The 22224-nt window shown below is 41.8% G+C and overlaps 1 protein-coding gene across 3 annotated transcripts in view; it reads left to right on the forward strand.

Annotated features, from left to right (window-relative positions):
• The window catches only part of CUBN (cubilin), a 134123-nt gene that overhangs the window by 54684 nt on the left and 57215 nt on the right, over positions 1-22224 (forward strand). For all 3 annotated transcript variants that reach the window (XM_088524335.1, XM_088524332.1, XM_088524334.1), the window contains 5 exons: positions 6184-6365; positions 12946-13120; positions 14322-14503; positions 19649-19805; positions 21357-21473. In XM_088524335.1, the coding sequence (XP_088380461.1) occupies positions 6184-6365; positions 12946-13120; positions 14322-14503; positions 19649-19805; positions 21357-21473 (813 nt within the window). The remainder of the gene's footprint in view (positions 1-6183; positions 6366-12945; positions 13121-14321; positions 14504-19648; positions 19806-21356; positions 21474-22224) is intronic.

Genomic DNA, 22224 nt, shown 5'->3' on the forward strand with positions numbered 1-22224 from the left:
AAAAGAAAAAGAAAAAAGTGTCTTAGTCCTTCAGTGGCGCATAACAGAATATTACGGTGGATATTACAGTAAGATGGAGAAATTATTTATTGCTAATAAATGCGAAGCATCCATTAGGTTTGTGGGAAAGAATAAAGCACTGAAGGTCAGGCAGGGAGCTGAGGCAAAGGATTGCCCAAACCTGGAGCCTGACTCTGCTGCTTATTTCTTGGGCAGCGTTGGACAAATCGCCAGGAATTCAGTTTTCAAAAACAACTGCTCATTTTCACTGTCTTTTTGTCACATTACGTCTGAAGGGCACAGGACCGGATCTTTTGAAGTCCTGAGCAGCTGTTAGGAGCTGTGGGTGTAACGTGTCTTCAGAGCTGCCTGTTTGTATTGCCGTCTGGCTACTGGAAAACATGGACATTTTCTCTGTGAGAGCTGAAGGAGAACTAATTTCGGTTTCTTCAGGAAGCTGAAAAAAAAAACACCATAAGCTAATTTCTAAGATCAAGGCCAGAATTTTCTTAAAGAGTTTGCACTGAACAGTTTGATCAAGGTTTGAAAGCTAAAGTAAGTCCTGTTTTTTTTTTTTAATTTCTTTTTGCTCCCCCCAAAAACCCTGAATACCTGCAGCTGATAAGATAATTGTGACTAGGCAAGATCTCAGAGGATTCAAGTCTTGTTTGAATACTTGCATTTGCGTTTAGCTGTCTGGCTCCCAGTAGTTTTTTATTTAATATACATCTTACTGGTGTCAGACTGGATTCCACTGAGGAAAATGATCAGGACTGAAGAGGCTGATAAAGCAATAATAATCAAAGCTATAGAGGTGGCTAACAAAGTCACAAGGGGGAAAAAACATTTCCCACTCTTAAGTTTTTACTCACCTTTGCAACTCCTCTTCACAAAAATTACCCCACTACTTCAGGGGATTTTTTCTCTATCTACACAAGAGAGAAAAAAAAACAGAATCAAATCCAAGTTATGCTTCATGCACTATTAGTGGTGTAGAGGCAAATGTTCTTGCAACGTGCTCCTTACAACTGGACTTGGTTAATGTTGATCAAAATGTCTCCACGAGCGGAACAATCATGAATCCTTCCCTTTCCCTAACTCTGGTTTTATGTGACCGCTGCCAAGTCACTTTAAGATGTACGGAAGGGAGTTTCTAGCATGTGGGTAAAAACATACCCCTGAATAAATCTGAAAACTTTGCAAAAACCCTGAGGTTTCCACAGATTACTACTTCAGTGCTCAGCTGTAATTATTTATGAGACCAGAGATTCTTCCTCAGCTAATGAGCACCATCTGCTAGCCAGCCAGGCACTCATACGGAGGGACGTCCATAAATCACGCCCTGTACCATCTTTGCTGCCTACCCAGATTTTAACCAGAGGAAAGCAAAGCCACCAAATGCAGGTTTCCTGAGCTTTCTATTTGTTGTCGGATTTCCTAGCAACTAACACCACCTTAGGTAGCTGTTTTAAGCACTTTGAAGGGAACTCCAAGACCTTTTAGCTACTAAAAGAATCTCTCTCCCCGCCCCCCCTTTTTTTTTCTTTCTGTTTAGCTCTAAAGTTGAAGTTTCTAAAGCCTCTTCAAGGAGGTCTGCCCACACTGAGCCTATGCCATCCACAATTCAGCCACAGGAAACTTTTCCACAGTGCAGCCGTGTGTGAAGCTGTCCCAGTACAGCAAGACCACGTACTTCTGTGCTGCAGAAACTTCTGCAGGCGCTTTGCTAGGTACTCAGCCACTTCAGATTCACCCTTGTGTCAGTGGGACCTGGCAGCAGGCAGCAGTTCGTATGATCTGCCTCCTCAATTGCAGTTGCCCTTAAAAAAAATTTCTCTTTGTTGCAATAAACAGGAAAAAAATATTTGAGTAGAAGCGAAATCTGATCTGATGTTTATAGACAGTTGTAAACATCATGAGAAGGTTGGGGTAAAGCCAGAGATGGGAGAAGTTTAATTAGCTGAGCTGATCACTTCATCATTTAAACTTTCCGGATTTCAGGGTCTTGATAAATTAGGCAGCTACTATTGTACGGAATTTGCATTTGCAGGACAAGTAGTTGTCAAGTAATAAGAATCCATAACATTCTAGGAACTGAAATAGAGAGTGCAAAGCGGTTTAATCAAAACCAGTTTCTGAATTACAAACAATATCCAGGGAAATTCTTTTTTCTTGGTTCTAAGGCTTGGCAAATACTTCACGGAAAAGGTTTGTAAACATTTCCAATAAGTTTTGCTATCATTATTTGAGTTTTCATCCTTTTAATGTTCCATAAATGCTATAGAAAATGAGTTTTAATATCGGAATATTTCTTAAAATATCTAAGTATTTTGATAAAGCTTTTGTTAAATAATTTTTTATTAAAAATTCTCCAAGAAGCACAGCAGGATTCTTATCTCATCTGTGTGAGCACAGAAGGCCAGCACGTGAGCTCTCCTCCCGTTGCCTGGAGAGCTCATACATTATGGTTCTGCCTGACATGGAGGTTTCTGCTCTTGTATGGAGGTCTGTGAAGTTCACATATTTGCCAAGATTAGCTTGTTCTTTTTTTTTTCAAGTATTTTCAGAGAATACTTAGAAATAAGCAGAAGCAATTGCTGATCGGTTTTCAGACAATTAACAAGGGATTGATGACATGAATTCAGTACATTCATTTTAAGAAAAAAATATCATGCAAGTCTAAATTTTACCTCCTTTACTGGAGCACTTTAGAAGATCTTCTTTTAAAAAATACCGTTTCTGGGAGCATTTTGCAATTGGGAGGAAACAAATGACACATTAACAATAGTGTGATATTGGTGCGCTTTGCATACCTATCATGAGCTTGGAGAAAATACAAACCGCTTTGGAGAGACAGCCCGAGTAGTGCAAGAGCAGCACACCGGCTTTCCCCTCATCCTAGCCATTTTGGGTTTAAATGAAAAACATGTCTTTGTGGATATCAGGAAACTCTTAGTAGGAGAAGCTGAGTCATAACTGCCTGTTTAGTTTTAAAATGTTCCCAGCTTTCTTCAGGCTGAGATAAATACCCGCTGGCTTTGTTCTCAACGCCCAACCTCCGCAGCCTCCCCCTTCCACCCTCTTGGGAGCGGGGCCATGCGAGCCTGTGTGTTGAGAAATCCCTCCCCTCCCGAAACCTGCCCGCTGTGGCCATCTCATCCCTGCTTCCGAGGGGAGAGAAATAGAGCAGCTTGCTCTGCAAATGCAGCCGCGGGCCTTCCCCTCGTCCCTGGTTTTCCAGCTGAAACAAATCCAATGATCCTTTTTTTTTTTTTTTCAAGAAAAATTTGACCATCTTTTGGTGGGAGCACAGGAAAAAAATAGTGTGATTGTGGGTTACATTGAAACCTTCTTTGTGTCTCTGCTGAAAGGTTCCTGGGCAGAGAATGGTACAGGGGGGTAGTGGCTCTGTACCGGTGTGGACGGGCAGGGGAAGCAAGTGAAGCACCTTTTCCCATTGTGCTTCTCTCTTTGGGGGGGCTGAAGGCAAAACTGGTTTTGGATGTGCTTAAAGGCTGCTCTTACTCCTGACTGAGACATCAGTAGCTTGTTAACATCCCCTTGTGCCTTTTCCTGGGCATACTGTACAGTTATGTTATACAGCATCATGTGCTGCAAGGTGGAGGAAAGGTCCTTGTGTGGGACCTCTCCTTGGGGAACGCGGAGAACAGGACTGCGCCTGCGGCAGTTCACCTCTGAGGTCAAGCTCGGCCATGGAAAGGATTCCTGGGGTTATAGCTAACTGCTGTCCAGCTGTGGGAATTCTCATTTTTTTATGGCAGTTTTCCCATGAGTACAGGGTGATGGAGTCAGAGATGCAAATTACCCAGCTGGCATGACTGGAGGCATCTCCTTCATGTCTGCTTTTACATGGCTCTTAACCTAGTTTAGAAAAAGCTTCTTAACTACATTTCTCCCTATCAGACCTGCTGCTGTTTCCTTTCACAGCCCTTGAAGGCATCAGAGCCAAAGGTGGGAGAGTCCAGATCAAGCTTTCAGTGAGGAGATGAAAGACCCCGCAGCAGAGATGGCAGTAGATGCTGTTGGGGTTTAGCAGCTGCCTTTTAACCATCCTGATTTTATCAGAGAAGGCATTTACAAACTGATGAAGAAAGAAATGTGTTAAGGAGAGTAATGGCCTAAGAAACCTGATTCAAGTTGCAAATTATGCATAGATTTAGTAGAGTTTAGGAGGGTCTCACACTTCTTTGTGGTTCAGTTGGGCAGGTTAAAGGGGTAGGTGTTTTTAATGTTGCAAAATATTTCCTATAAGTAACAGCTTACCTCTTGAAATACAGTTTGTTGATTGTTAGGTGGCTTAATTATTATTATAACCATTTTGAGGCTTTTTTTGCTATGTGACAATGACTTCCTTTTGGAAATTAATGCAAAGAGCTTGATGGCATGTGGATTTTCATTGTAAGGGTGACATGACTAATCCCACAAAAACTGTTAGCAAAAGATTAGCTAGAGCCTGAATGAGAAACTTGAGGGCTTGTAATGTGCATAGAGACAAAATGCTGCAGCTGCAAGACAGGACGAAACACACAAAATCAGATCAAACCCACAGTTCCCTTGCTTTGTGCACGTGGCAGGGAAACAGCCACCCTGCTTGCTCCTCTGGTGCGCAGTTCGCGCTGACAGCAGCAGGACTGGACCAGGGAGAGGGTCTCGCTGGGAACCCGAAGGAAGTGAGGGCAGGAGTTGCCACTGATGCATGAGTAAAGCCAAGGCATAACCATGGCCTCAGCCCATCGTTTCTGTGCTCCTGGCTGCGCCTGTGTGGCACTTAAAACCGAGATGATACACCCGTGTTTTGGAAGAGAGAGCCACAGCCAAAGCTGATGGATTAGGTGGTACAGAGATGAGGGGCAGAACAGCTTCATCCGCAGAGCCACAGCTGAGAGCTGTTTTTGCTGCAGTAGCAAAAACAACCGCTCGGTTGTGGGTGATGGCAGTCACGGCAGTGGCACCTGAGCTACTTATTGTAACACTTCATGAGTTGCATGTGGGGAGTGAAAGGGAACGCCAGTCTTTTTACTTGAAATTTTCAAAATCTGTGGCACTGATGATTCCTAGGCTGCTATATATGTCCTTATGGGTACTGGCTAATTATTTTCTTTTGTGAACTATCTAGGTAAAGTGTTTAGTGCAGGGGATTGGCAAATGCTGCCCTTGCAACTCGTAGGCCATGTGATAAAGCAGGTGGAGAGGTTTTCTGCCTCGCACCGAAGGCTGTAGCAGTTGTCTCGGAGCTGAAGGCTGCTGTGGCCACATCCTCCTTCTTCCAAGTGTCTTTCCCCCTTCTAAGAGCTTAAGACTGAGCATAGAAAGTGATCGGAGACCCAGTGACTCCTCAGCCACAGTGGCAGCCGTCCAAGGGCTTCGATCTCCAAGGTTCAGCTGCTCTGTGCTGCCAAACCAGGGTCTGTGTTCGGTCTATTGCTTGTGTCCTTTTGGTTTTTTTCTTTTTTTTCCTCTAGCTCAGAATGTGTAAGGATTTAATCACATAAGGGGCTGAGGAGTGGGGTTGAGACAGTAATTTCTTATCTGAAAAGAAAGCACAAAACTTTCCACACATGGCATGTCTCACCATTGCAGAGTTACAATTGAATAGAAAAGAATAATGCTAAACCCATGAGACATCAGAAAGCCAGTTCAGCTACTGTGACTTGGCAGCTTGTAGCCATGTTCAGTGGACTGAGGGAAATTGTATTGTCTTTTTAATTTTATGATTTCTAAAGCAATGGGAAAGGGCATTTTTGCAACAATAGGAAACCCTCCCCATCACAGCTTAGTGTATTAGTTGAGGCCAGGAACAGCTGAGGATGGTTCTAATTCATTTTTCTAGAAGCGATCAAACCAAGTTAGAGACCAATATGAAAATGTCAGTTATTCACTCTGTGCCTTAGTTTCTTCAGCTGTCAAAGCAGATTCTGAGGTTTGGAAACCTGGAGGTGAAGTACTTATTGCATGGGCAGTGCCAACAGCTCCAGCCTGCAGCTTCTGGCTCTCTCCTCCCTGCTTGGAGAGCAGACCTTGGTTCCCTCTTACAGTGAGGGCCCTGAAACCCAGCGTAGACATCTGTGCACCAAGCAGGTGCTGATGCCTGTGTGTGTCCCAGGGCTGTCAGGGAGGTTTTGCAGAGCCCCTCGCTGACAGGCTGCTTTGCTGTGTTGTCAGGTTGTGGAGGAGAACTCTCTGGCGCGTCAGGATCGTTTCACAGCCCTGGCTACCCCAACAGCTACCCGAGCAATAGGGAGTGCATCTGGTACATTCGCACAGCACCTGGTAGCAGCATTCAACTCACCATCCATGAATTCGACATTGAGTATCACCCAAACTGCAACTACGATGTTTTGGAGGTAAGATTTAGGCCTTTGGAGGTAGATTTTGCCCTCAAAAATATACAAGTGTTTTTTGCATTTCTGTCTGAAACAGTTATCCCAAGAACTGCAGAAGCAGAACAGTCTACTGCAGTTTCCCATTTCTGCTGTGGTTAAAGTTGCATTCCACACATGCTGCAGAAACCACAGCCCTCACTAATTTTTGTGTTTATGACTTTGCTATTTGTACACCTTAATCAATAATTAACTGCACAGTTCGTAACAGGAGAAAAAGCTATTCTGAAGAGCCTGAAGTCTTAAAATGTCCACCCTTTCCAAAGAACTAAGTGCAGGGTACTGTACCATAGAGATAACATTTCTCAAAGCTAATGGAAGATAATGTATTGCTGGGTGGATAGCTAAGGTGGGACCTTGTGTAGGACCTTCCAGGGAAATGAGGAGGTTTATAACTATGGGTCCTAGAAATTGTGAAGATCCTTTGTTCTTGAAAAAAAAATAAAAGAAGAGGCAGTGCTGCGGTGACCTGAGCAGATCAGGGTGGTTGGACAAGGAGAAAAGGGACCCTCTAAGGGTTTATTGACGTTTAAGAGACCTGGAAGAGTGCCTGGTCTTGTTATATAACCCATCTTAGTGCTCATGTTGGGAAGCAGCCACATGACCAATTCCCAGCTAACAGATTTGAATAGACTTCCAGTGCAGGAAAAAGCACTAGGAAGTAGTTTCAGAAAGAAGTTATTCTGAAGGATAGATTTTCTAGATGGCTCTCATCAGAAAGATACGAGATCACTAATGGAGGTAGAACTGTTGGGTTTTTTGTTGTTATTACCCATTTGAATTTTTAATGTTCTCATAATGGACTAAAAATAAATGATTCATCAAGAGAGATGATAGGACTGTGCTGGGGCCTTGTGTTCTCGCAAGGAACAAGAAGTAGGGCTGGCATACAGCCAGGCAGCTATCCATCCACCATGTGCCCTTACTCTTTGCGTCTTTCCTTACTTTTGTCGCTTTGACTTCTGCAGCCCAGCGTACTTAGCGCATGCTCAACAGCAATGTGCCCGTTATCCTGCATCCTAAAGCATCTCTTAGATATCTGGTGGCCAGACTGATGATTGTTAAGCATTTGTACAAGTAGAGACATGCATGACTTACTTAAGTCCAACTTTTTGGCTTTAAACCAGGTTTTCCTGGCTAAGCAATGAAACTGAGTTATTGATCATGAGGGCACTAGTATCTTACTAGCTTTGAGGCTTCTACGGCACTTGGATGTAAGGAAGTTGCTCCATAAACCCTTCTCCAGTGGCAGTGGCAAGCGTCCATGTGTCACACTGCTGACACCTATGCCTGTGCATAGGTGACCTGCGTTGGCTGCTGTGGATATTGATGAAGTCAGCTGTGTTGTAGCTTCATTGCTGTTTGTGCCTACATGACTGCACTGAGGCTCATCTGCCTGTAAGCTTTGGTCATGCCTCTGTTGCCCACAGGAATCATTTAAACAGCTACAAAGTCCAGTTCAGCTGGTTGAATAGTGCAAGGATGATGCCTACACCTAGAGCTGGTCACCCAGGAGCTATTGGGATGCAGCAGGAATACAGACGGCTGGCACACATTTGCTTAACAACTTTTGACTAGTAGAGGGCCAGCCTAAAACCCTAATGAATGGGCTACCTGACACAAACTGCATAAAGAAGTTGCTTAAGAGGATGCAACAGTTTGCTCCTCTGTGCCCCTGAGTAAGGAATCTGCCTTACGTTTTCAGTTTTCTTTCTTCACTACTTCTAATTAGTTGCCGTGTTTTACTTCTTTCTGTCCATGTGTGTTCACCAGCAGAGATGCCCACCTTGCAGTTTGAACTTCCCAGCCTTTCTGCCCTCAGTGTCTGTGTGCCTGTTGGTTCCTCATCACATTCCTCTGCCCACCCAGCTTCCAACACCAGTCTCTGATCTGCTGAGAGATAAACTAAAACATGTCAAACTATTGGGGAACTTCAGTTCATGTCTTAGTGTAAGATCAAAGGTTCTGTCTGGCAGTATAAAATTCTCCCTGCCAAACTACATGTATTTTGTAGATTTTTTTTTTTAATTTTCCCCATATATACTTCCTTCTTCTTGTTAGAAATTCACAACATCATTGATATAGTCTGCACAGAACAAAAGATGATTCAGATTTAAGGGTAAAAAAAAGAATGTGGTTAACTATTTTCAGGAGCTGCTGTACCTTGCAGTCTTATTTGCTGTACTTTTCTATGTAGATCCAAACTGACAACTACACATGCACACACCCATGCAAGCCTGATGAATTGCCTGGAAAAGAAGAGATTCTTGGTGTGCTTTTGACATAATTGGTTTCAACGATCACTGGATTTCCCAAATTCCTTTCACCCTAATGTTACCTCCCCAAGAGTATTTTGTCTACCAATTTCTGTGGTTATTGAAATATATATATTTTTTTCTCATAGTTATTCCTCTGATTTCACTTTTCCTTATCTTAGAATAGTGAGTTTTACCACTTCCTGTTTTCTTTCAAACCAAATAACTTTCTAATTTTAATAGGAAGTCAAAATCAGAACTAAAGTAGCTCTGTAGCCTGCTGTTCCTTCTGACTCCCCTGCCTGGTTAACTCTTTCCACTCTCTGAAACAAGAAGCCTTTTTCAGAACATTGCAATGAATTTCTATGTCCTTTCCTATTATTCTTCCAAAGTGTATTATCTTACCATAATAAAATTTTTCCAGAAACCGGGTTTGTTCACCTCATTGCTTTTGCCTGTTACTTAGAAACATCCTCTTTCTACCTTGCAGAGTTGTAGGAAATTTCTGACAGTTGGTGGCTCCCATCACATCAACTTTGCTTCTATCTTCCTTTTTGTCTTCAGCAGTTTCTTAAATACTTCACTCTTGCACATCTTTTTGAAGCTTATTCATTCACATAAAGTGGAGCAAGCACCTCCCTTCCCTTTCCTTTGACAAGGCCTCTCAAACTGTCATTTTTATGTCAATGTCCTGGACCTGCCACATATTTCACTACGTCTTTTCAATAGTGGTTAAGTAAAAATGTTGTGCATGGAATCGTCAGGTTCTCCTCATGGCTTCTACATGCTCAAGTGTTCAATAGGTTCCCCTTTATCCTCCCTCTTGTGTCTATTTTGATGCTCTTGCAGCTTTTCTCTCACCCCCATCATATTCCACACATTTTACAAACATCCGGAAGCATTTTTTGAGGTTAAAGATATTTTCTATAAATGTTTTATAGAAATCTATTCTTCCATCTATTTGGAAGGCGCTGAATATATTTTAAAAATGATCTCTATGAAAATACACACATAGACTGTGATGGCTTTGTTAAATTATAACTTATTGTCTTTAACAGTGACCAGATTTTAGTAAGCTGTAGATATGTGTTGCCACAGCAAGACGTAGCTGTGAGCTGAAAAGGGAAAAAAAAAAAAAAGTCAATCTCTTGCATTTCTAAAGCTTTCTCAGCTGCTTTGGTCTCCTTGTTAAAATGTAAAGAGAAATAAAGTATTTCCATGATTCTTGTTTCCCTGTCAAAGTCAGACTCTCTTTGCTGGCAGTTATATCTGAAAAGGGATCAGTTTTATTCCCAGAAATCTGTGTCATGAGGGTGGACCAGCCACATGAAAACAACTTTCTGTTGCTCATAACTCTGGAATGCTGACTGGTAATAATAAATGGAGCTAACGGAGCAGAAGCAAGTGGTAAGAACAGATTAAAACCATGGGCTTTATGGCAGTGTCCTACATCCCCGCTATTCCATCCAACATTATTTCATCTCTGGATCAGGTGCTCAGATCAGACTAAATGTTTTTATTTGTATTTTTATCTCTCTGCAGCTCGGACATCCTGTGACTCTTTGTGAACCACTCCCTGGAATTCATTCTTTCCATCCATTCTCTTTTCCCTCTCCTTTTTTTTTTTCATGTGGTAACTGTTGGCTTTCCTCTGTTGAGCCAAAAGTAACATTTTATTGTTTTTTGTCATGGAAACACTCTGTTTTGTTCCAGCCCTTGTGAAAGCATCTGATTAGTTGAACTGGCCTAAAAGAGAAAAGCAAATACACTCCTAACTAAAGAGCATGGCTCTAGCTACTGCTTTTGGTTTTGAAACTGTGCAGAAGGCTATTGCTGAGCAGCTAACAATGTAAAGGCAAGCCACAAACCTCAGCTTCTTATTAATAATTCTTCCTCATCCTTAATTTTCTTTTGGCAGTCCAGCTCTAACAGTGAATGTTCATCTTGAACCGAATTAATTCCTGAGGTAATGGTACAGAAAGGAGCAGGGCTTATTGCAGAGCCGGGCTGCCCTTGCCCATGGTGTGCAGATGGCCCCGGGGGCAGCAGGGACGATGTGAGGCCAGGGTATGATGCACATCAGAGCTGAATAGTCCCGCTGCTTCCTTTGCCACATAGCTTCACTGGGCAGGTTTAGATGATTAAGAGCATGTGTTCCCACTGGGTCCCATGCTGTGACTCTGACTCAGGGAGATATACCACAAAGACATTTTAAGATCCACATTTTGAACAGACTTCTGACAAATGCAGCTGTTGTTGGGCCTTGCAAGCAGCGGAGCATTTGCTGAAGCCGCTGGGCTTCCAGAGGACAAACATGCCTCTTCCCAGCACTGAGGCTGCTTCATTACAGTCAGAATTTGAGCTGTAATTTCATCCCTTCTGACTTGTGCATGCCTTGAGACGATCAGTTTGGCAGAGGAGCCATTTATGCATTCAGGTCATGCAGTCTCCTTGCAGAAAGTATAAAAGTGCTGGTCTCAGTCAAAATTAAAGAAGATACTTAAGCATGTAAAATCAGCCACTAACACAAAAGGGAATCTTCTGAATATCTTACAGAGCATCATGGTTACAGGACAGTTCATTTCTTGTTGCTTCTGAGAGCTCAGGAGAGCTTCAGCTTCTGAGGCGCCACATTAATGTGGAATTACTGAATACTCTTCTAGGTTAAAAAAGCAACAAAAAAGTTCTTTTGCCTGTACTTTTAATGACAAAGCAGGTTGGGCACCGTGAACATTAGGTGAGAACGCAGTCAATCAGGCTATGTAGCAATGCTCTACACTTATCTTTGGAGGTGGTGGAACTAGTTCAGCTATTTATAACACCTGCTCAGATATTTACCTTGGACTGAACTCAAACTTCTTCTGAAGTTAGCAAGTGCCAGGCAGAGCTTATGAAAACATTGTGTATGCCCTCATCACAAATATATATGAATTAAAAGGGTCACAGAGCAGATTGGTCCTTATGATGCTGCTACTTTCTGAAAAATACATAGAGATTGCTTTTTCTGACCTTTTCGTTGTTTATTGGACTAGTAAAATACTGGAACAAGCCTGGGTGATACTGAGGGAAAACCCTGATGCAAATTATTGCCCCATCTGGTTTTATTGTTAGAAATCGTCACCCTCTAGTTTAGCTTGGGGATGTGTATACAATGTATGCTGGTGCAGGTAGGAAGAGCTGTTACTGTTCTAGCTGTTGCTAAATCATTTGCCAAAGGGCAATTTCATTCAGTGTGTCCAGCAACAGTATTCCCACTTGACATTATTGTCAAGCTGACTTTGGGAGCTGCTGTCTCACCAGGGAGATCCCGATGGGAGGCAGGAGACCAAAACTTGATCATTTGCAGCATTTCATTACCATATAAGAAACCAAGAAAATTTGATCCTTGAGGAACCAGGCACTGAAATCATGCCTAGTTTTGAAAACTGTGCTAAGCATGTGTGTCTGCTTTGAGTATAAGAGGGCTGGCTAGTGAAGATGAGCCAAGTCCACCAGTTACAAGTGGGTGCAAAGCATTATCCCACATACCTTTTGGAAAACAAGAAACAATTACAAGGCCAGACAATCTAATTCACTTGAATAGGTTTAATGCTGCACTTTAAAGTATATAAGATTGTTGATGATGCTTAAGAGATCGGTGTTCTTCTGGCTTGTGACTATCTGAGGAACAACTTCAGAAAAGAAATGTGATCTCTGAAAAGCCAAAGCCTATTTTCTGTGGCAAATACATGCCCTGATTTGTGTAGGGTGTTGTTAGTATATCATTTACTTCCTTGGCCAAAATCCCCTAGTTGGATCCTGATTTTGCCATTGAAATCACAAGAATTGCCAGTCACAAGAATTGTTATATTTTATCAGAGACAATGATCCAGTCTGGCTCCAATTAGAAAAAAGCCCAAAAAACAGTCTTAACTGTGCTCTTAAACACAAAGGCACAAAAGAACAACACAACTTCCAGCAAGTGTGTTTGTACAAGCGAGCAAAAAATATACTTTTATACCCTCATGGAAACAAGATGCTAATACTGGCGGGGCCAAGGAAGAAGAATGGGGCAAAGTCTCCAAGGCAAAAAATCATCTAGAATTGCGTACTTTTTCCAGGTGTTTCAGATACCAAGAAACCTGCTGAGAAAATAACTTTACTAGCTGCCTTAGGTTTAAAAATGTAGAATCACTTTCGGAATTTACCTGAGATTTTTTTTGTCTCTTGCCTGAACAGTTCTGATGTATTCTACCATGGCAGATGCTGTCTTTGAGAACTTCTGGCTGACAGTGTTCTTCTATTTCTAGGTCTATGGTGGACCCGATTTTCTCTCTCCTAGACTAGCCCAGCTGTGCATCTCAAGATCAGCGCACAACCCACTGCGAGTCTCCACCACAGGCAATGCAATCGTCGTCCGTTTCAAGACAGATGTAGCAGTGACTGGAAAAGGTTTCAATGCCTCCTGGCAAGAAAATCCGGGTGGTGAGTGTGCCGATTAATCCCAAGAGAAATTCTGGAAGTCTGAGAAGAAATAAGGATCACCCATTCAAACATGTAAAATAAACAGGCAGAATAAGATTGAAAGCTAAGGAGAGTTAGGATGTTGCTGGATTTGATTCCACTAATAGAAATACTAAAAAACACACAGAAGAAAACAGTGAGAAAGAAATAATTTAACTGTCTTATATTTAAGCCTATTTACATGTATTGTTACGGTCTGCTTCTTTCTTCTGCACATAGGAAGACATATAAGACATTCCTGTAATCAGAAAAGAACTTTTGTATGCCAGGGCTCCCCCCACCCCCAGCCTTTTACTAACTGACTGGTGCTTCTGGTTATAAAGTGAAAAATATCTGAGAACATGGCTTAGCTTGGAGAATTGAATGAACTCCAAAATATTTGGAGTGATTAGTAAATCCTTGAACTCTATGAGGTTCCTCCATCCCCATGTGATTATTTGTTCAAAGCCTTACTGGTAATCAGTGAAAGAAGAGAAATGTTTAAAGGACCCAAGCACATCTTTTCTACATGGGAGTTCTTATGAAAAGGCTAATTGCCAGTACATAATTGCAATGAAAAGTGAGAAAAGGCAGATTTTAATTCCTGCAGTTTCACTTGATTAAATATACTGATTCATTGGCCTGTCGGGGTTCAAACTTCTCCATTCTTAAAACTTTTATGAAAAAGGCACAAGATTTCTTTGAATAAAAACACAGTTTACAATAGTCCTTTGACTTAATCCTCTTCCAAGATTTGGTGGTTTATTTTTCCAAACTGCTTAGACCCCCCTGAAGCTTTCTCATCCCATTATAACATCTTCTTGCACTTTTGCACTTCCCCCCTCTCACCTCTAAAATTCCATCTCATCGGAGCCCAAGAGCAGTGTAACTTTTATCCTTCCAGGAGGCCCCTTCCATCTCCAGTAGTCCCTGTGTCTTTCTCTCACCCCGCTTCATCTCCCTGCATCCCATAAAAGTCCTTTGATTTGTGTCAGTCACACTGAAAGCTCGCGCTGTTCACACAGGATCCATCACTACCAGTCAGATGGAGCACTCATTTTACATAGTTTTAATGTAGACAATACAAAGATGGGGGTAATATTCCTCTAGTTTAAAAATAAAAGTAGCATATTGCTAAGGATAAATGACTTGTTACGGTTAAAACTGATCATATCTTTTTCAGGCTGTGGTGGTATTTTCCAAGCTACCAGTGGTGAAATCCATTCTCCCAACTATCCTGAGCCTTATAGTAACAACACAGACTGTTCTTGGGTTATTCAAGTTGACTACAGCCACCGAGTCTTACTGCACTTCACGGATCTTGACATTGAAGATCACCATTCATGTAACTATGACAGTGTTGCTGTAAGTAACAAGAGAAATTTCAAAAGTTCCCTTAATGAGTCTGCCGAGATGCTTGCAAAAGAGCAAGTTCCCTGTGCAACCTTGGTTGCAGTTGTTTTCAGGCTGTTTATTGCATAGTCATGTTCTGTATTTATGCACAGACGAGCTAAGGCTTAAATGTAAAGCTAAATAGCTCCCTTTCCTCCACCACTGGAGCAGGCTTCACAAACGCATTTATGCCTTCTACCACGTTCCCACTTCTGTTCCCACTTCTCCCCAGCATCCTTTTTAGTAGTGTAAGTTCTCAGTAGTTCTGTAAGTTCTCACCAGCCCTGTATATAGGTGGCTGGTGTTATGACACCCTTTTCTGCCCACATCTGTAATAGGTTGCCCACACTCAGTTACAAAACTCAGGAGAGGTCCTAGCCCAGGAGGAGTTGGGGTTTGCTGGCCTTTGCTCTGTGTGCGCTGTGTACTCAGGTGCTCCTCAGCTGGCTGCTTAATTGCTTCATTAGGGAGCCTGCCCCCCTAAAAGCTTCATGTTGCTGTCAGTGTGTGAGCTGTTGTTGATCTCGTGGAAGTTCAGACTGCTGCTCGATCAGCGTCCGACTACGAAGAGCTTTCCACGTCCCACACTCGGCCCCGCAGGAGCAGGAACATGAAATCCTGACCTTTGTTGCCGGATTGTGCCTCACTCAGTACAAAGGCATGTGGGGTTGGTGCAAGTCGGATAAAGCGCGGTGGCTCCAGCCCAAAATCCAGCCCTTCTCTCCTCGATAAACCGTCATTCACAGGGAACGCAAATTGGCAGGAACAGAGACTCTTTTGAAAACAGCATCACTTTTAACGGCATTGCCTCGTAAAGCTTTTTTGTATTGAATCAGTAAAAAGGAACATGTCCTCATTTTGCTGAGCAGAACTGAAGATTTCATTTGGCTACAAAGCATCTTTGTCCAGTGGATGTTGATTTTTGTCTGGTTCCAAAGCATAGGGAAATATGGCTATGTCTTTTTCTTTAATCTTTTTTTTTTTTTTTTTTAATTTCACATAGGGCGTTTATTGAGATGAAAAATCTATTGGAAAATAAGAGTCTTCTGTGACACAGGAGTAGAAAAGCAAATTGCCTGGCAGAAGCATGGGCCGTCTTAAAAGCAGCACTGGGCAAAAAAATCTCCCAATTAAGGACTAAATTCTGAAAAGACCTAAAATCCAAGCTGTGATTTTAAACCTGTTGCCAGTGAAACTTGTCTAAATACCTTGTGGAGTACTCAGCTCTGTAAGTTCCCTGAAGTTCTAGGCACAGCTCCCGTTACTTTCATAGGCTGGATACGGATACGCCGTTTGGTTTGTTTTTTTTTTTTTTTTTTCCTTTTGTGGGGTGGTGGAGGAAGAGGTAGCCCGTTAGCCCCAACTGTGCAAAATGACTGAAGCAGCCATGTGAACTGGGAAGGAGATTTAAGTCTAATGCAGGCATCAGTCGTTGCCTGCCAAGCTCAGGATGACAGGACACCGAATGAGGAGGAATGCTGCCCTGGAGCCAAGAGATAGTGAAGGTCTCTGAGCAGGGTGTGAGGCAGGGGATGGCTCTTCCGTGCCAATGTGGGGTCATCAACAGAACAAAGAGATTACATGGCATTTCTTTCTTAATATGTCAATAAGATGAAAACTGCTTGCTTCCAACACCTAAATGTGGTTTGTGTGCATCTCTTTCCATGGCTCTCTATATGTCTTGCAAAGTAGTACAATAACAGAATGAGCGGATGGAAGGGCCTGAGGATATAAAAGGACATGTATGACTGGGAATGGCTTAGGAATTGCAATCTGGAGGAGCATAAATGGAAAATATGGGTAGATAAGGAAGCTAGTGGGTTGTTATTTTCTCTCTAATATAGAACAACTGCTGTGTATGAGTAACAGAATGGTGCCACCCTTTTTGTTTTGTATTTTTTACTTATCTTTATGTTTTTTATTTGTTTTGTCAATTCTCTGGGGCTTCCCTCCACCCTTGAACATACCAAAGGTCTTTTCCTTTATCCTTCCCCTTCTAGACGAACTCATTTTTCCCTGTGATATGACTTGAGATGGCACATACAATTTGCCAGTTATTTGTTGAGCTTCTTCCTCCTCTTTCTGTTTTATTTTGGGTTTTGTTTTTGGTTAGTATTTCTGCCTCGAATTCTTTTCCATTGGGAACACAGGAAAACACCCATTTTCCTGCAGTGTCCTCCATTACCCAATTATGAACAAAAACGAGGAAGGGAAAATGTTCAGGTCTGGTACTTCTTGGCTATTCTGCTCCTCCAAAATCCCAGTGCCTTTTTCAGTTCTGCTCCATGGTTTCCTGTGTAAACCTGAGCACAGATCTAGGTTCAGTTCAACTAATTTTAAGCATGTAACTGCTCTGAGCTCCCTCTAGAGTCAATAGACACAGCACAGGAGAGAGAGGCCTCCCAAGAGCAGCCCAGACCACCAGAATGCGCATTCTTCATTGATGATGTGTGTCCAAGTTGAGTGCCTAAATTTAGGTGCTAAATGCGAATTTACCACTTTCCCCGGTCTACTGAAAGGATAAGGTCTTGAAAAGATTTTTTGGTGACATTGTCACCATACATAAATAATAAATAATCATTTTCTTTTTTTTTGTACCATACTATTTCTAATGTGGACAGTGTGTCTGACAGCTAACCAGTTTGTTTCTTTGCAGGAAAATAGAGGAAAAGAAATGGGATGTGTTTAGCTGGTGAGCAGTATCTGCAGTTACGTTAGTGAAAGCCATCAAGAGTTTCAAGTATTTGCAGAGCCTATGGAGGCATGACTCAAAGAGCAGCATTTGCAGAACAAGGCACTGAAAGGAGAGGGAGAAATAGTTCATTCTCTTCAGTGGCTTTGATTAAGTAAATGTTCTTTTTCTTTCATGTTGCAGTATAACAAACAGTACACTGGAATGCAGAAAATGTAAACTTCTGGGAGCTAGAGTGGAGATACGACTTACTTTATTCCAGGTGCAGGCAGAGAGTATCTTCCCAGAGAGAACATCTAGGCTATAGGGTTTTTATGGTTAGGAAAGCAAAAATCATCTTCTTTTTATAATATGCTTTTGCAAATTGAGGTACTCATTTCAGCAAGGAGATGAATCATTCAGTATGTTTGTTGTGTAAAGACAGAAGAGCAAATTGCTGCTAATGTGCAATGCAAGAGAAAACCTGGCTTTTAAAAGAATTACTGTGAGCAGATGCATCATCTTTCTTTACTTATACAGCCACAGGAATGCGTTTCTCAGATGTTTCCTGATTCACTTTAAGACACTGTAGAGAGATGCAACTATTCCCTGAACTAGTGAGGAAATATTTTGATTTCTTATCTAGACTCAAGACTGAAATCCTCCCTACCAAATAGTTTAAGTTAATAAATAGCAGGTGAGTAATGTGAGGTAACCAGAAAATACCTACATGCCTCTGTGCCAGCTGAACTTGTAGCTGCCGTAACTCCTAAAATGCCACAGCACTTCAGTATCACTTATGCATACAGATATGCATTCTGCATCGAATCATTTTTTTTGGCAAGATTAAGAGTCTAAGACTAAGAGTCTGACTAAGAGCCATTCCTAGTTTTCTGAAAGATGAGACAGTACTTTTCCTCAAACATGTCTCCCAGAAGCAGCAAATATATTTGATTAGAAAACAATCTTTTAACTGTCTCTCGAGTTCTTTCGACTCTCTCCTCTTGCCCCAGCACTAACACTGGAAGACTTCTGTATTTCAAAGAGCTCTTCGGATGAACTGTCTGCTTAGTCTCCCATGCTGGTCATCCGTAATGTTTTCCCTGGAGAGACAGCCCAGTCACTCCCAGCTCGTAGCAATCCCCGTGTCAGGACCCTCAGCTGCGCGGAGCAGCACCCATCCATCACAGCAGCAGGTTGCATTAGCTGCTGCCAGGCGCTCTCCCACTCAGCGCAGTGCTCGTCCTGTGTTGCAGCGCACAGATAAAACCCTCACAATACTGTCTAGGGGCTGTCGATGCCTTCATTCCTAAGGGTTATTTTGTTAGACATTATTTTTTTCACACTTTGTGGTTTTTAACTCTAGACAGCTTGATTAATGTACAGAATGTTTGTGCAGGGGAAAAATAAACAGTGCACAGTATGTATTAAAGTGCTGACTGTGGCAGGATGCTGAGCCAGAAGAAAAGGTTAAATGGATGGATATGGTGGTTCTCTTTACCAGGTACTCGTTTGTCCAGACATTGCAGTACGCTTAATACTCCATCACGACGACCCATGCAGCTAGCCCATGTTACATGCCCAAGGGCAAATGTTTAATTCATGAAAACAGCACAGGCTAAGCGGGGTATTTCTGTGGATTGAACAGGAGTTTTGTCCTTTATTGCTCAGCTTGGAGGTTTATTTGAGACAGGTCATCTTTTTTCAACTACTGTTCTATTTTTCTCACTAATGTACTCAAAAGCCTTTGAATACCAGAGGCAGAAACACTGCATTGGGTTACACATTTTAGTTGGAAATTTTTAGTTGATCAGTACTGCATTGCACAGGCTTGCTAGAATTTGAGATATTTAAAGTAGAAGAAAAATAATTATGTAGATCTCCTTTAACCCAGTGGCATTACTTTAAGTGCAGTTTTATTTAGCCTTTTACCTCCTAGCACCGGAATATCTTCCAGGTGTTAAAACATGTAAAAAACCAAATATCTTCTCCTTTTTTACACAGTCACAGTCCCACTGATACCCAGATGTCTTCTCCTTATTTACACTGTCACAGTCCCAGTGATACACTAGTGGCATGTTAGAAACAATATAGAATTCTTTACTGAGGCGAGATTAAGACTTTAACTGAATAAAAATTACACAAGAACTCACACTGGGGCTATCTATCTGAGTTGTTAGAGTTGCTTCCATCACAGACATATACAGTGTGGAAGCGTATACACTATGCTCTTTTGCTATACAGATCACAGTAGTTTCAGCCTGAAGTGGCTGCATTCTTTGGAAATAGCCACAGAATTAAGTCAGGCAGTGCATAATTTGCTTGAGCTGCTAATACCAGGATTGTATCAAGAGCCAAGCATATGAAACATGAGAGAGGCAATGAAACAAAAGTCTTCTCAGGACTCCTATAGAAATCTGGTATTTCATTCCACTTGTTCGTGGCAGGTATATGATGGCCCCAGCAGTGAAGCACCACTTCTTGGAAAATATTGTGGGACACAGCATCCTCCTGCAATCACAACGTCCAGGAATGTGGTGCATGTCCGAATGCACTCCGATACAACCATCCAGCACCGGGGCTTCAGCGCCCGCTTTACTGAAGGTAGCTTCTTCATTCACATAAACACACGTTTGTCTAATCATTTTTTTTAGCACAACTTGTAATGGAAAGTATTGTTTTTATATGTGCAGCATACCCATGTATATTTTTAGCAGGACTGAATTTTGTAAAATTATAGATCAAAGAATTTAAAAACACAGGATCATATTACATTTTTAGATTGGGAAGAAAAATGCCCTCTATGGCAAGCCCTCTATCTAGCAGATGTGTCGACTGCCTCTTATTCCTCCTCCCTTGAAGGTGGGCTACCCAGTGTATCCTGAAAAGACTATGCGACTGGCAGCCCACAGGGCAAGTAGCAAACCAGCGCTTCGTCTTTCTCCATGCTCACGAATCTGAAAAGGCATGAAAGATTTGTGTGCTGTGCTCCTCATGAAGTACATGGATTCAGTCCTGCAAACCCTGACAAACATGAATAATCTAATTTGTGGATCGGCATTTTCCATGGTTTCTTGTTTGAAGTGAAATGGCTCCGGCTGGGCAGAATTTTCAAGAAAGTTCATATTATTGTTGATTTTCTTTCTTTCTTTTGTTTTTCACAATAGCTTTGAAAGCATTCTCTCCTCCCACCATTCCAAGATATAACCAGTTTTTATGGAGAAAATCCCTTTCTCTCATTGTTTTAGTAGGAATCTTTTCACTATATGTTAGCACTTCTCCTAGCAAAAACTTTTTTTCTTTGAAAATTTTGTAAAATTTTGTAAAAGAAAAGAAAGAATTTTCATCAGTAAGAGTTTCTGAAGTACCTCAAATCTTGACAACCCCAATTAGTGGCATTCTAGCTAGATGCCTAACTAGGCATCTCTGAATACCGACCACAAGAGCCTAACCTGCTAGATCTTCTCAGAGCATATCCCCCAGGCCAGGCCAGGCCAGTCAGCCTGGGATGGAGGCAGCTCAGGTTCTGTCTTCCCGAGAATACCCTGTAACCTGGAATTCCCATTTCCTGCTGGATGGCTGCACAGCATGATGCCTGGATCCCAAACTTTGGGACCTAACTCCCCATTCTTACATATAAAACAGCAGGGTGTTAAGCTCCAAACTGGGGAGCTTGTGAAAAGTCACCGTGCTTAGAGATCAAGCATTGCCTCGCTCAGCACTGTTAGCCAGAGTCGCACAGTGCACTAAGCTTTTGCCTATGTGCAGCATTTCACACAGTTGCAGTTTTGCTGATCCGTCTCACAAGAGGATCATGCCAGTGCCATGTGCTGCAGACCTTGGCCATGGGCAGGTTTCTGGAGTGTTTCTAACTGTTCTTTCCTGATCCTCAGAGATCTGAGAAACAGATACATGATTGGGCTACTCAGAACACAAGTTATTTTGGCCCCAAGGTTGTTCTTTTGAGCTAAGTATGAGGCAAGGTCTGCTCTCAGGTCTTTCTGACTTTGCTCAAATTCTATTCATGTATTTTATCCTCATTTTACATTGCTGCAGCATGTTACTTCTTGTATGTTCCTTTTCACTGCAGAATCTATGTTTTTTTATACGTAAATATATATGTATGTGTGTGTATATATGTGTTTCATTCTAAAGCATGTGGAAGTTTCATCGAGTCAGATTCAGCTGGGGCAGCTATTTCCTCTCCTCTGTATCCTGCCAAATACCCAAACAATCAGAACTGCAGCTGGATCATTCAGGCTCAGGAACCATGTAAGTAAAAACATCTTTTTTAGTTAGCTGGGTGACTAATATCCTCATCCTTTTTTTCTGCAATAACAATACAAAATTCCTCCTTTATTTCTCTAGGAAGTTCTGCATCCTGGTAGCTGGAGAGAATGTGGATCTCCTCCTAATCTCTGTCCTAAATCAGATTTTACTGTAGAAGGATTTAGGACATAGTGAGGAAAAAAATGTTTACAGTTTTGTCATCTTAGCTGGTTTACTGGGACCTGAGTGTTGAAACTATAAACTAGACATTAAATAGTATGCAAAGTTGGAATCATCTGTCAGGAAATCTTATAGATAAATGAGGCATAGAATCATAGAATCATAGAATCATAGAATGCTTAGGGTTGGAAGGGACCTCTAGAGAATAATATATAATATGTAATATCAATATAATATGAGATATGCATTTGCATACACATGCACACACACATATATGTATAAACTTCTGACCTTATTTTGGCCCTATTTTTCTGGCCAGAGTTGTGTTGTTTCAGATGTGTGCTGTTAACATAAATAAATAAAATTGCAATTAAGTAATGAGAAGAGGTCGGAAGGTAATTTGTTTTAAAACAGAATTTTAAAAGAACATAAATACACTAGTTTCATGCACATAGGCATGCTATCAAATGTTTCTAATTTTAAACAGGTTTATGATTGATGTCAAAGCACCAACAGTTTTCTTTGGATACCCAGTCTTACTTTTACAGTGTTCAAGATTTCCTAAAATATATGT

This window comes from Tinamus guttatus, unplaced genomic scaffold (assembly GCF_059628265.1).
Source record: "Tinamus guttatus ecotype Peru unplaced genomic scaffold, ASM5962826v1 Tinamus_guttatus_pri_ptg000209l, whole genome shotgun sequence".
Lineage (NCBI taxonomy): Eukaryota > Metazoa > Chordata > Aves > Tinamiformes > Tinamidae > Tinamus > Tinamus guttatus.